The 13,167-nt window shown below is 43.3% G+C and overlaps 1 protein-coding gene across 2 annotated transcripts in view; it reads left to right on the plus strand.

Moving 5' to 3' along the window:
* Window positions 1-13,167, plus strand: part of ZCCHC10 (zinc finger CCHC-type containing 10) — a 173,788-nt gene that overhangs the window by 81,635 nt on the left and 78,986 nt on the right. For both annotated transcript variants that reach the window (XM_078653081.1, XM_078653082.1), the window contains exon 2: window positions 4,135-4,296. In XM_078653081.1, coding sequence (XP_078509207.1) covers window positions 4,135-4,296 — 162 coding nt within the window. The remainder of the gene's footprint in view (window positions 1-4,134; window positions 4,297-13,167) is intronic.

The following is a 13,167-nucleotide window of genomic DNA, read 5'->3' on the forward strand; positions in this document are numbered from 1 at the left end:
TTGAAATCATCTTAACATTTGTATTCCTTTACCTCATCTGGCGGGATGTGAATCTTTCTAACACCCATTTTTATAATTCAATATATTTTTTTTTATTTCTAGAAATTCTTTATTTTTCTTTAAAATCGATCTATTAAGTCTCCTCCTTGCCTGATCTGCTTAATCATTCCAGACCCCTAAGAAAGGGTGCTTGGTCTGACGAAAGCACAGAACCAATATTGTCTTAAGAAACAAATCTGCCATTCTCCGAAATTTAAAACAATAAATCCTTGGGGTGCTACAATAAATGTGTGATAATAAAGGGATTTTTTTCTGTCCTGGATGGATTACAGCCAGGCTTCTTCTAAAACTAATTCTGTTCGTATCTTGAGTGAGCTTTTTCAATCTTCTTTGAAAACATTTGGTTAGATGAAAGTTTTATCTACCTAGATAAGGTGCACTTGACTGAAGTCTTTTCCAATAATTATATTTTAAAAAGCCATCTACATAGTTTTTGAGGTAACTACATTAGAAAAAAAAAACATTGTTTACTTTTGGGGCAAAAATACGTTTGATATGAGCACTCTGTTCTAAGCTTCTTTAATAACATCTATGATTTCACATCACAACCCTTTATTTGCCGGCCTTCTCAAACCCTCTTGTTTTTGAGTTGAAAGCATTACAAAATATACTTAATAATTTTTCCATTTTAAATCTTCTGTGACTCAGGTGTTCAATTCTATGACACTGAACAAGATGCAGATAGTGTCATGCTAAACACAAGATCTGCCTGTCTGTGTAGTCTACATTTTGTGATCAGATCTCCCCTTATCCTAGAGAGGCCTATAGTACCTGCTTTTTAGTTAATTTGCTGACTCGAAGAGACATATTGTTTACAATCTGTGGGCTTCAGCACGGCCCATAGGCTTATCATTTGCTCACTCCATCGCTTTCATATCCTTTGTCCCCGTTTGTCCATGGCATGCATGCATCATGCCTCTTGTGTTTAGCCGTCTCCCAAGAGCATGAACCATGTACTTATGTACATCCCGTGCTCCCGTTTTAGGAGCTACTTTTTTCTTTGTGTTTGAGCACTCCACAAGAGTGCTTGTGTTTTCCGTTGTGCATTGAATACAGTGACTTATAAAATGAAGCCCTTTTAAAAATTAACAGGTGGCTGAAACCCCTGTGCAAGGAGCTGGGTACCAGAAATTATATTGTGGCTCTGCGAATTCTGAAGTTCGATACCCGCCCCTTGTTTGTATGTGGCATGGCAAAGTCTTTAGGTTGGGCTTTGGTGATCAGGTCAAAAAGGCTCAATGAAATTGTTTAATTTTGGTCACTATGTTATATCGTCTTAGGTAATTTATTGTTGCCATTCTATTTACACTTAGCTATGATTGCATGTATATGTTTGGCCTTTTATCTTTTTTATCCTATTGTATGTATTGCTTTTAAAGATATGTTTTTATCGAAATAAAGCCTATTTGACTGACTGACTGAAAATTAACATTACAAATAAAAATAATGAAAGCAAAATGCATATGAACAGTGTTAGCTTTTTAAACTGTAAAAAGCAGCTAAGATCTCTTGTAGTACTCATTTTAGTGAAAACAATACATTTCCTGCTGCCAAAACCAACATGTATTTGCCTAGTTAAAATCAGTTCACTTAAATGCGTTTTGTTGTAAGAGTAGTTTATTTGAGAAGTGTCAAATAAAGGAAACAATTGTGTTCAATAAAAGATACTCCATAGTGTGTGCATATGGACTGTTGCCCGCCATGCTTCTCCAAGTCACAGCAGCCTTTCCAGCTACTGACAATCAAAGCACCTAGGCCCACTTCTACACAAGGACTCTTGAGTCAGTAATGACTGAGCAGAATAATTGCAATACCAGGGTTTTTAGGTCGAGCTGGCGTTGGAGCGCGAAGCGCTCCCGCCAGCGAGTTCTATAGTCGCCGTGTTCACTGGCAAGGGAGTCTAGAGCTGTGCACGAGCCGCTACTGGCCTGTGCACGAGCCGACTCAGCTCTGTGGACGCGCACGTCTCCGGAAGACGTGCTGCGCCCGAGCCGCCTCCCGCTTGTTCTTTCAGCAAATATTCTCGGAGCCGTAGGGCAAAGTTACCGAACAGCACAACAGGTAGGCTTTTTACATTTATGAAGACAGTATGATAGGCCTCGTACACACACCTCCCCTTCCAGTGCCATACTAAATCAATCTAGCAGTGTACCCTAGGTATTGTTGGGTACAGAGTATTTGAGATCTTGCTGTTGGCTATGGGCTATTAACGATGAAAGTATTCTCAAGCTTTGTCTGCGCAATTACATATTTTGTGATGATCATCGTGATTTCCTGTTTGGGTTTTTCGGATCCAAGAGAGGTGTTAACAGTCGATAAAGTTGATGTTTATAAAACTGTAATAAAGCGTCCTGTCTCTTTTTTGTGTTAAGCTTTTTTTTGTTTTCTACACGTAGTATATATATATATCTCTATATATATATATATATAGTCCAGGGCAGACATCCAAAGGAAGGAAATAATTTCGCGAAAGGCGTGTATTGTATTGTAGCTGAATGTATATAGTGCTTCTTACCTCTGAGGAAGTGCACTAGAAGAGGGGTAAGCACACTTACAGAGTGCAGTTTCAGAGTGCAGTTTCAGAGTGCAGTTTCAGAGTGCAGAGTGCAGAGTGCAGTTAAAATGTTGCTAGGCTAGGGCTTTAAAGACACCCCAAACGTGGAAAAGACTGCTGTTTTTCTTTGGTTTTGTCCAATCTTGTCCAGACGGTCACGCCTAGTATGTTTTTTGCAACTATCTTTTCTCCTAAAACATTAATATGCAGGATTGCTGAGGGGTCTCCCCTGTCAGTCCTCGTAGTTGTTTTTTGTGAAGCCCCTGCAAGAAATGGCCATAAAACAATTGGCTGTTTCAGTTGTCTAGAATCACCACAGATTCTGCTTGACCTGGGCGTGCTCCATGACTTGCAAGTGGAACTTCACAGACAACTACATAAAAAAAAAAGCATTTGCAATGCAATAGGTCTCGCATTTGCGAGAGTTTAACCTATTGGCATTGTAAATGACAATGCCTTTTATTTATGTTTTAAAAACCAACACATAAATAAAAGACATTGCCATTTACAATGCCAATAGCTCAAACTCTAACAACTGCGAGACCTATTGCATTGTAAATGCTTGTTTTCCATGCCTCCGGCCAGACCTGGCAGCAATATTATGACTGATGCCACTGCAAAAGCAGTGGAACTGATGCGTCTGAAACCAACTAGCGGAGCCTTAAGCCATTTACAGCAATCGGGGGCAGGCACTGTCTCAAAGAATTGTTGTTTACAATCTGTGGGCTTCATCTGTGATACTGACTGGCGTGGGTAATGGGACATCTGGGCATAAATAAGTATACATTTAACAGTTTCCGTATATGTACACACTACTCTTAGTTACACACAATTTACCGGCTACTTAAATATACTAAATTGTATTTGCAGTTTTATTATTTAAAATGTATTTAAAATCTAGGCCTGTGTACCTCTGCTGTTCCACCAATATATGCACACACCCACACATTAGTCAGCAAGCAGTCACTCCACCGACCCATCCATCTACCGATCTGTCTATCCATCCATCGCTCAGCGCTATCGTAGCATCCTGCTTAGTTATTTATTTATGCTTTTTGGTGGTGTCTACTTGTGTCTTTACAATTGCCTCAATGCGCTTGATACAAAACGGACAAAAATGAAGGGGCGTACCAGAAAAGCAGGATAAATCACGGCTTCATAAGGCATTTAGTTTTCATATTCACTGCTCAGATTTTCTTTTCCTGGTCTTTTTGCAAAGGATATTTCATAAATTGCTGGATTGATTAATTGTACCTCCACCAGATTCTGATGCTTTGAGAATGACATCCATGGAAGTAATGACTGAATGAACAGGCAAAAGTAAAATGAGTATTTCAGCTCACGCAGGAGAACGTAAATGTTTTTGTTAAGCTTTACAGTGCTGTGTGCAGTCTAGTTTGATGCAGATAAATCACTTTTCCATTGTGTGTATATACTTCTATTTTGTTGCATAAGTTGACTAGATGCATTTCTGAACCTGAAGCTAGTGCTCTGAATATTACTGTATATTTTCTTTGTAGGGAAGCAAACAAGCAGCATGTACGATGCCAAAAGTGTTTGGAAATGGGACACTGGTCTTATGAATGTACTGGGAAAAGAAAATATCTTTACAGACCTTCAAGAACTACTGAACTGAAAAAAACACTCAAAGAGAAAGAAGCTAGATTGGTGCTGCAGCAAAGGTAACGTGAGCTGACATATAACCATAAGTATTCTTTTTACGTGAAAAAACTGCTCCCCAATTGCAAGGTAGCTTTAATGTTTAAACGTTCTCCTGCAGATAAAGTGAACTGTGCACCTCAATGTATTCCGGTGCAGGGCAATAGAAACTCTCCCATATGGGTCGGTAGACATTTTAGGCTGTTTACCCAACTAACAGAATCTTATGCTCTGCTAAGACAGCAATGTAAAAGTGCTTGCAACGGGTCTAAGATATCCAGCCCACTGGGACTGTGGGAAAGAGAAATTAGATCAGGGAAGTCAAATGTCAGGATTCTACACCTCTCCTCACAGTGCTAAGGCATTCACAAGAATAAATATTAAAAGATTTTATTAAACAACATTATTTGACCAATTATATACAATAAATCGTTTGCTTATCGTGAATAGGTAATATAAATCCATATGTAAGGGCACTGGGGTCAAGGGGGGAAAAAGTAAAAGACAAAATGCCAAGCGCATCCAGTGCACTCACAGATGTCTAGTTAATGTTTGGGAAAAGTGACAATAGGAGTGAGTAGTTAAATAGAGAAAACGGTATGGGACAGACCTTATGTAGCCGAATTTTGATTGCATAATAATTGCTCTTCTCACAGCATGGGTTCATATCGACCCCTTGCCCTGCTCAACACTGACTACAAAGTCTTAGCAAAAATCCTAGCGGACAGTTTAGCACTGGCAGTCCAGGACCTGGTGCATGCGGACCAAAACGGCTTTGTGCCATCCCGAAACCTGCGTCGCTTTTTTCAAATCGCAACCTACTCCTTTAGCGAATGGCCGAGGTCAGGCTGCCTAGTACTTTATCTTGAGAAAGCATTTGATTCTCTTGAGTGGGATTACATGCTTGCAACCTTCGAGAAATATAAATTGGGCCCCGATTTATTTATTTTTACAGTTGACCCGCCTACTCTATACCAACCCTTTGGTCAGAGTAAAACTGGGGCCATACGTCTCGGCTGCCATCCCGGTGCGGCGGGGGACGAGACAGGGCTGCCCTTGTTCCCTCTTCTTTATGAGCTCGCTATGAAGCCACTAGCGGAGTCGCTAAGAACACAACTACACAATGGCATATTGCTGGGCGATGGCACACGCATGGTGTCCCTGTACGCCGACGATCTGCTAATCTACCTAAAAGACATCACTCAAGTACCAGACCGACTAGCCCAAATCCTCCAGGAGTTCGCAGCTATATCCGGGTTAAAAGTAAATGTCGCTAAATCTAAACTATATGCCTTTCAGAAGAATTGCCGCGACCCAGACTTCATACTCAATGGCATGAAAGTACAGTGGAACGCTGACACATTTTGATACCTGGGCATACAAGTGTATCGCCAGCCGCTGGACCTCTTCTACGGTAACCTAGGCTGAGCGCTGATGGCTGTGAGATCCCAGATACAATTCTGGAGTACACTCCCTTTCGCTGTGGTTGATAGAGTAGCGCTGATCAAAATGGTGGCTCTGTCGAGATTTCTGTACTACTTTGCCAATCTGCCCATCTATTTCCCGCCTCATTTTTTGCCGCACTGGAAAAGATGGCCAGAGACTTTATCTGGGGCCCCAATCGGCACAGAGTGCCGATTGAAAAAAAACGATATCTACCCATTGATCAGGGAGGCCTGGCAGCGCCTTGCTTCATGCATTACTACCTGGCTGCCCAACTTCAGTGGATCACCAGATGGATGGCAGACCGTCAGCGCAATGACACAGCGACCACACGCCCCTCGTACATGCTCTCCCATATTCTTGCGCTCTTCCACCCCGGCACGCGGGTGCGGCCTCCTGTACCCCGGTTCCTAAACGTAGCGTACAGGTGCTACCACAGAAGCCTCTAGTTAACTCGGGGAACAATGTCCTATGCCCTCACGCTCCCTCTGGAGGGTGCCCCTGCGGGCCGAGCAACACTCACTGCTGCTGAACTGCAGCACTGGCACGTTGCGGGTGTGCAAACCCCCAGGGGATCTCTATCATGAAGGCTCGCTTATTCCCTACACTGCACTGCTGACAAAGGACTCTGCAGGGCAATTCCTCTTTCACCGGTCATTGATGGCGATACTCTCAGTGAAATGGGAAGACCTTACAACTGAACAGCAAACGCATCTTACTGTGCAATATATACATGTCATGGGACATGGTAGGCACCTGATGCATTGGTTTGCATCCTCGTTGTGACAGCACGCAGCGGTAAATTTAGGCCCTCTCCGACACAGATGGGAACACGATCTGGGCAGACAATTCACAGATAGAGTGGTAGCAGGCGCTGGCCATCTCAGTTCAAATCCCCAGGAATGCTAGATTTCGCCAAATCCAATACTACATCACACAAAGAGCGTACCTTTCACCAGCCAACATCAACAGATACTTTCACCATGCCGACTCAGCCTGCCCCAGGCGTGCTACTGTCGATGCAGACTTGGTGCACATGATGTGGGCCTGCACCAGTCTGAGCGCGTACTGGGAGGGGGTAGAGAGCACGCTCCACACCTGCACTGATAGGGAGATACCTTTTGACTGGCCAACTTATTTACTACACATTCCGTGGGACACGAAGCACTAAAGTCACCTCCAGGTTTCTGGACATGGGCATGGTGGCAGTGAAGAGGTTAATCACAAAAAGATGGAAAGCACCTGACCCCCTCGCACAAACAGGCATGGAGGCATTCCACTCTTGCATGGGCCAGGGCCAAAGGTATAGCGATTCAACGTGAGGAAACCATGGGCGTCAGGAAAATACCTATATCCACAAGTTGGGAAGCGATTCTGGCGGCGCTACCGTCAGTATGCCGATCAGCCAGACCAGCTGTTGCAAACACCTGACCCGGGGGAGTAGCTCCCTGCATGTGTCCACCATCCTTAAGCCATCAATAGGCACTGGACTCGTCCTCACACTGTGCAATGGCAATCCAGGAGCGCACACGCACCAGTCACTAACCACCACAGAAGTTAGGAAGGGCACCGTAAATGACACGCGCATACACCAATACTAATAGCCACGCAGGTTTATTCCAGCTCTTTTCCAAGTTTTGTACCCCGTCTTCCCATGTTTTATTTCCCTCCTTCCTTTATCGAATGTACAATGTCAGATGCACCTAAGCTAAGCAAGATTTAGAATGATGCTCACTATGTAGCAAATCTGTACGACAAAGGGTGTAACGAGATGTATGCGATGTGTCGAGACAATTGTAAGATGCACAAGATGGCACATCACCTAATCCGAAGCAGGAGCATATGTGCAGTACACTATGAATGTAAGAAACAGGACAAAGAATGTTGCTACATGTTGTAGCGGAATGTTTTAATTACCGGAGGTCAATCTGTGAAACTTAAACAATATAAATATTTACAAAACAAAATAAAAACAATTCTTGCTCTTCTCCCAGTCCTCCTCATATCTTGTCCTTTATGGATACTTTCTTTACACACTTATTGTTTTTTAGTATAGTGACCCTATTTGATACCATACCATGAATGCCAGTAGGGACGCAGGCGATATAGTATGATTGGGATATATTCAATTGAAATGTTACCATTCTTGTTACATAATTAATCTGGTTCTATTACCAAGCCACTAGCTCCTCTGTACCCGCCACTAAAAGAACCGCACCGATCTGGACAATAACTACAACCTCCCACCGTACAACCCTGCTCGTCATTCTTTTTGGGCAACTTCACCTTCTGGTTGGATGATGGTGCCAACGTTTGTGCCCTGGGATTTTGTGCAAACCTAGACCATCTGTGCTTTCTATTGGCAATGCTATTTACAACAAGGGGTGGTGATGGACAGAGTCTCTGAATTAAGCAGAGTACTCTCACCCAGTCAAGAGATTAGGGCTAGATCCAACACCGTTTTTTAGCTCATTGCACCATCCCAGTTTCAGAACCTGGCTGTATGCAAATTAGTCTGTCCCTGGCCCAGTGCATCATGGGAACAGGGCAGACCAGACTACAAAAGCCAATTCTTACACTGGGAAGGAAACAAGCTTCCGGGGGCCGGTTTCTGGCATTACAGCCGTCTTCGGCCCGGCTTGCTTGAATCCTGATGGTGCAATGAGCAAGGGACTCACAGGGCACATCCAACGTTTGTGCCCTGGGATTTTGTGCAAACCTAGACCATCTGTGCTTTCTATTGGCAATGCAGCCTACTCTTTCTGAGGACAACATTCTGCAGCTGTTCTTCAGACACTACAAGTTATTTCTTGATATGACCACTCCCTCATCTCTTTCTAGTTGAACATGCACTAACCATCCCTTGCAGGTTATCAAAGATAATCAATTTTTCAGCTCTCTATTAAAAGCACTTTCCAACATGAACAACCTTTCAAAACCAAGTACCCTAGATTCCTGTGTTCCTTCCTAGTTCTTATTGTTAGGATTTACTGCACTCCCAAAATATAAATTGAGGTGAATGATTCACAACTAACTCCGTGCAGGGTACTAGAGAAAGTTTTACTCATGGTCCCAGTATCATGATTGGATTCTCTTGTCTGACTGCATGAGACCATACTCCCGTATGACTGCTAAAGGATTTAGTAGAAAGGTAAAATGCTGCCGTGGAAAATAATGGATAATCCAGTGTGACAATTAAATTCATTCAAACGTTCTCTTTTTTCCGGAACTCCTACACATTATTTAGATGGTAATCCCATACCACCACTTATGAATTAGTACAATATTTTCCCTTTTTTTTTTTTTACCAATAAGCTTCCATGCGGACATTCACAAGTAGAAAATTTAAATTCCTTTAGACTGCTCTTTAGAGACTGGCATGAAAGCTAACCCCTACTGCTCCACCTAATATTTTTATCTTATGCCGATGTTGCCCAAAATTGCGAAAGTCTCCGGGATAAACAGTCAGCATTTAGTTAGCTTAAAATCACAGGATTAGTTTCCACAAACTCCCATTGTTTTTTTTAGACCCCAACATTTCTCAAAGTAGTTTATCAGATTTAATTGTGATACAGTAGCCTTCTATTTCCACACAGGTAAAGTGCAAGTAACATATTCTAGAATGTCATGGTACATCAGCTTCTGGATTGCACGCTCATACATTTAAGTATTATGTCGTTGTTCAGTGATGTAAGGTGATGCTTGCTGGGGATTCTTGTCAGGCTGCATCCAAAGATTGCAGGATCTTGACACAGTTGCACTGTTTCTAATTTTAAAGTCGCAGCCTAGCATGCATCGCAGGTGTCTGGTTTGCTAATTACATCTTGGGGGCATTTGGAAGCTTCCCTGGAAATGCATTCTGCACTTTGCTTACGATTGACTTTGTGGGTTGTAGCTCACATTTGGTTGCTTTGTATGTGTTAGCTCAGTTTTAGGCTGCCCAGCTTGAGTTCATCCCTTCCATTGCCCAAACTATATTTACTGTATTCATTCACCAGAGCTCTATTTCTGAAAACAGCCTTTTAAATCTTGTTCTTATCTTGTCACATTTGCTGTCCATTCAAAGACAGAGGGCAAATGTTACGCTCTGTATTCCAGGGAGCTTGGTTTTTACTTTTCTTTCTCTGACTTGAAAGGGAGAGGATTTATGTGATAATCATGCCAGGTAGTGGGGGGGGGGGTGCTTGAAGAAGGCTGTACTACATTATGGGTTTTTTCAAGCACACAACAAAATTTAAATGTTGTTAAATGAAATCTGCAGATATTTTAGAATATATCCGAATTAGAAAACCACAAATGAAGCACATTTTTGGGTAATTCCGAAGTGTGGTAGAAACAAATATTTTAATACGATCAAAACAAATCAATCTACACATTAACATTTGTGCACCGTTCACTCTTAGCAGTAACATTGTATAACTGTACAAATGTAATGGTCATTTCAATCGAAGATGTGTTGTCTGCAACAGTAGTGTACTACCACACCACTGCAGTCTACTCTGCACCACTCCATGCCACTCCATACTGCATCACTGGACTCTACTCTGCACCACTCTACTTCACTCTAGGCCTCTCTACTCTAAGCCAATGCACCCTACTCTGTAACCCTCTATTCTACACCACCGTGCATCCTACCGGAAAAGAATCCTTATGACAGCCACTTTATCTGCGGCGTGGACCTTAAATATGCCCTACATGCCAAAATCTAAAGGTCACTCTGTATGTGCAGACGGAAAGTATGAAATAAAAGGAGTACTAATACCCTTCTACATACAGCCTAATTGTGGTATCTGCTGAAACGTTTCATATTGACGTTATTACATGTCTGAAAGTCGCTGATCCATATACATGTAGATACATGTGTTTTCCTGGCTCTTAAAAGAGGATTACGGAATATGAGATTTTTATATTCTCACGAAGGCCCCCATTGAGAAAATTTGGCCTTATTGACTGACATTGTGTATTCTGAATGTCTGTGGGAGACCGAATTATCTATACAGTCCTTAAGAAGGTGGTAAAAAGTTACAATTCCACCAAAACGCGACAACATAGTAATAGTAATAGTAATCAAATTAACATTGATACACCATAGATGAGAATTCTAAGACATCATGGATCCCTGTCGATGAGTATAGTGGATTGGCATCCGCAAAATAGACTGATTTCTGTTGTCTTACTCTCTTCTACCTTGTTTTTAGATATTTTCCTTTTTGGTTTTTATTTACGCTGCATTGGGGTTGTTTGACAATGTGTGTATGAGACCTTGTTTGATATTTATCATGTGTTTTTTAAATGCTAAAATTTTCCGGAGCTGTTGTTAATACATACATTCACAAGAAGATTATATATGTATTGATGTTGAGCATCGCATCATTAAAGCTTTGAGCATTTGCTATATATTCGCGTCGTACTCGTTTTAGTCAGTAAAATGTTATTACAAAGTACGGTTGATGACTGATTGACATGCCGGGGGCTTCTATATGTGCAGTGCTATATAGGTTTCGCAAAGGGAGAGTTTGATTTTACGGTTTACCACCGCACTCTGCACCTCTCTATGCTACACCACTCTGTCTGCCAATGCACTCTATCCTACTTTACTCTACTATGTGCCACTGCACTCTGTGCTACTCTACAGCACTGCACTCTGTGCTACTCTACTCTGCAGCACTTCGCTCTGTGCCACTCTACTCTGCACCCTGCGCCACTCTACAGCACTGCACACTGCACCACTCTACTCTACAGCAGTGCACTGCCCCACTACTCTGCAGCACTGCACTCTGCGCTGCTCCACTGTACACCAGTGCACTCTGTGCCAATACACTCTATAGCGCTCTAATCTGTACTCTACTATTCACCACTGCACTCTTTGCAGCTCCATAATTCTCCACGGCACTCTATTCTGCATCACTACACTCTACTCTGCATCACTACATTCTATATCAATGCACTGTACAACACTTTACTCTGCACCAGTGCACTTTACACCAATCTACTCTGCACCAGTACACTCTACACCACTATACTCTGCAACACTTTACAGCACTGTGCTGTATGCCACCGCACTCTCTACCACCGCACTCCACGACTATACTCCACTCTGCGCCACTCTACTGCTCTCTGCCACTTCATTCTACGCCAATGCACTCTACGCCAATGCACTCTACGCCAGTCTACTTAAAACCCATACACATCACGCCTCTATACTCTACTTTGCAACGCTTTACACCACTGCACTGTACACCAATACATTTTAATCTACTCTGCACCTCTGCATTCTACGACACTGCACTCTGTTACTGCACTCTACAGTACTGCAGTTTGTTACTGCACTCTGCGCCACTGCAATCTACTCTACACTACAGCACTCTACGCCACTGAAATCGACTTTGCGCCACTCCACTCTGCTCTGCTGTACTCTGCTACACTCCGTGCCACTGCATTAATTGCCAAGGCACTCTGCACCATTTTACTCGAAACCAGTTCGCTCTGCGCCACTTCTCTCTGCGCCACTTCTCTCTGCGCCACTTCTCTCTGCGCCACTTCTCTCTGTCACTTCACTCTACATTACTACACTGTACAGAACTGCAATTTGTTACTGCAGTCTGCACCACTGCAATCTACTCTGCACTACTGCACTCTACGCCACTCTCCTCCACTGAAATCTACCTTGCGCCATTCCACACTGCTCTGCTGTACTCTGCTACACTCTGTTCCACTGCACTAATTGTCAAGGCACTCTACACCATTTTACACAAAACCAATTCACTCTACACCAATCTACCCTGCACCTCTGTACTGTACACAACTCTATTCCATGTCACTGCACTCTACGTATCACTACACCATTGCACTCTACATCCCTTTACTGTGCGCCACTCTACGCCACAGCACTCATGCCACTTTATTATAAACCACTGCACTCTAAGACAGTCTACTCTGCAATACTGCACTCCACCCCCCACTTCGCCTCTACACTCTGCGCCTCTACACTCTGCGCCTCTACACTCTGCGCCTCTACACTCTGCGCCTCTACACTCTGCGCCTCTACACTCTGCGCCTCTACACTCTGCGCCTCTACACTCTGCGCCTCTACACTCTGCGCCTCTACACTCTGCGCCTCTACACTCTGCGCCTCTACACTCTGCGCCTCTACACTCTGCGCCTCTACACTCTGCGCCTCTACACTCTGCGCCTCTACACTCTGCGCCTCTACACTCTGCGCCTCTACACTCTGCGCCTCTACACTCTGCCAAAACACTCTATGCCACTACACACCACATCACTCAACTGTACACCACTGCACTTTACTCCTCTTTACTCTGCACCACTCTCGACCAATGCACTCTGCGTCACTCTACTCTGCAGCACTCCACTTCACCTCTATGCCACTTTTCTCTGCACTACTGCACTCTATGCCACTGTACTGTACACCACTCTACGCCAATCTACTC

This window comes from Lissotriton helveticus, chromosome 7 (assembly GCF_964261635.1).
Source record: "Lissotriton helveticus chromosome 7, aLisHel1.1, whole genome shotgun sequence".
Taxonomy (NCBI): Eukaryota; Metazoa; Chordata; class Amphibia; order Caudata; family Salamandridae; genus Lissotriton; species Lissotriton helveticus.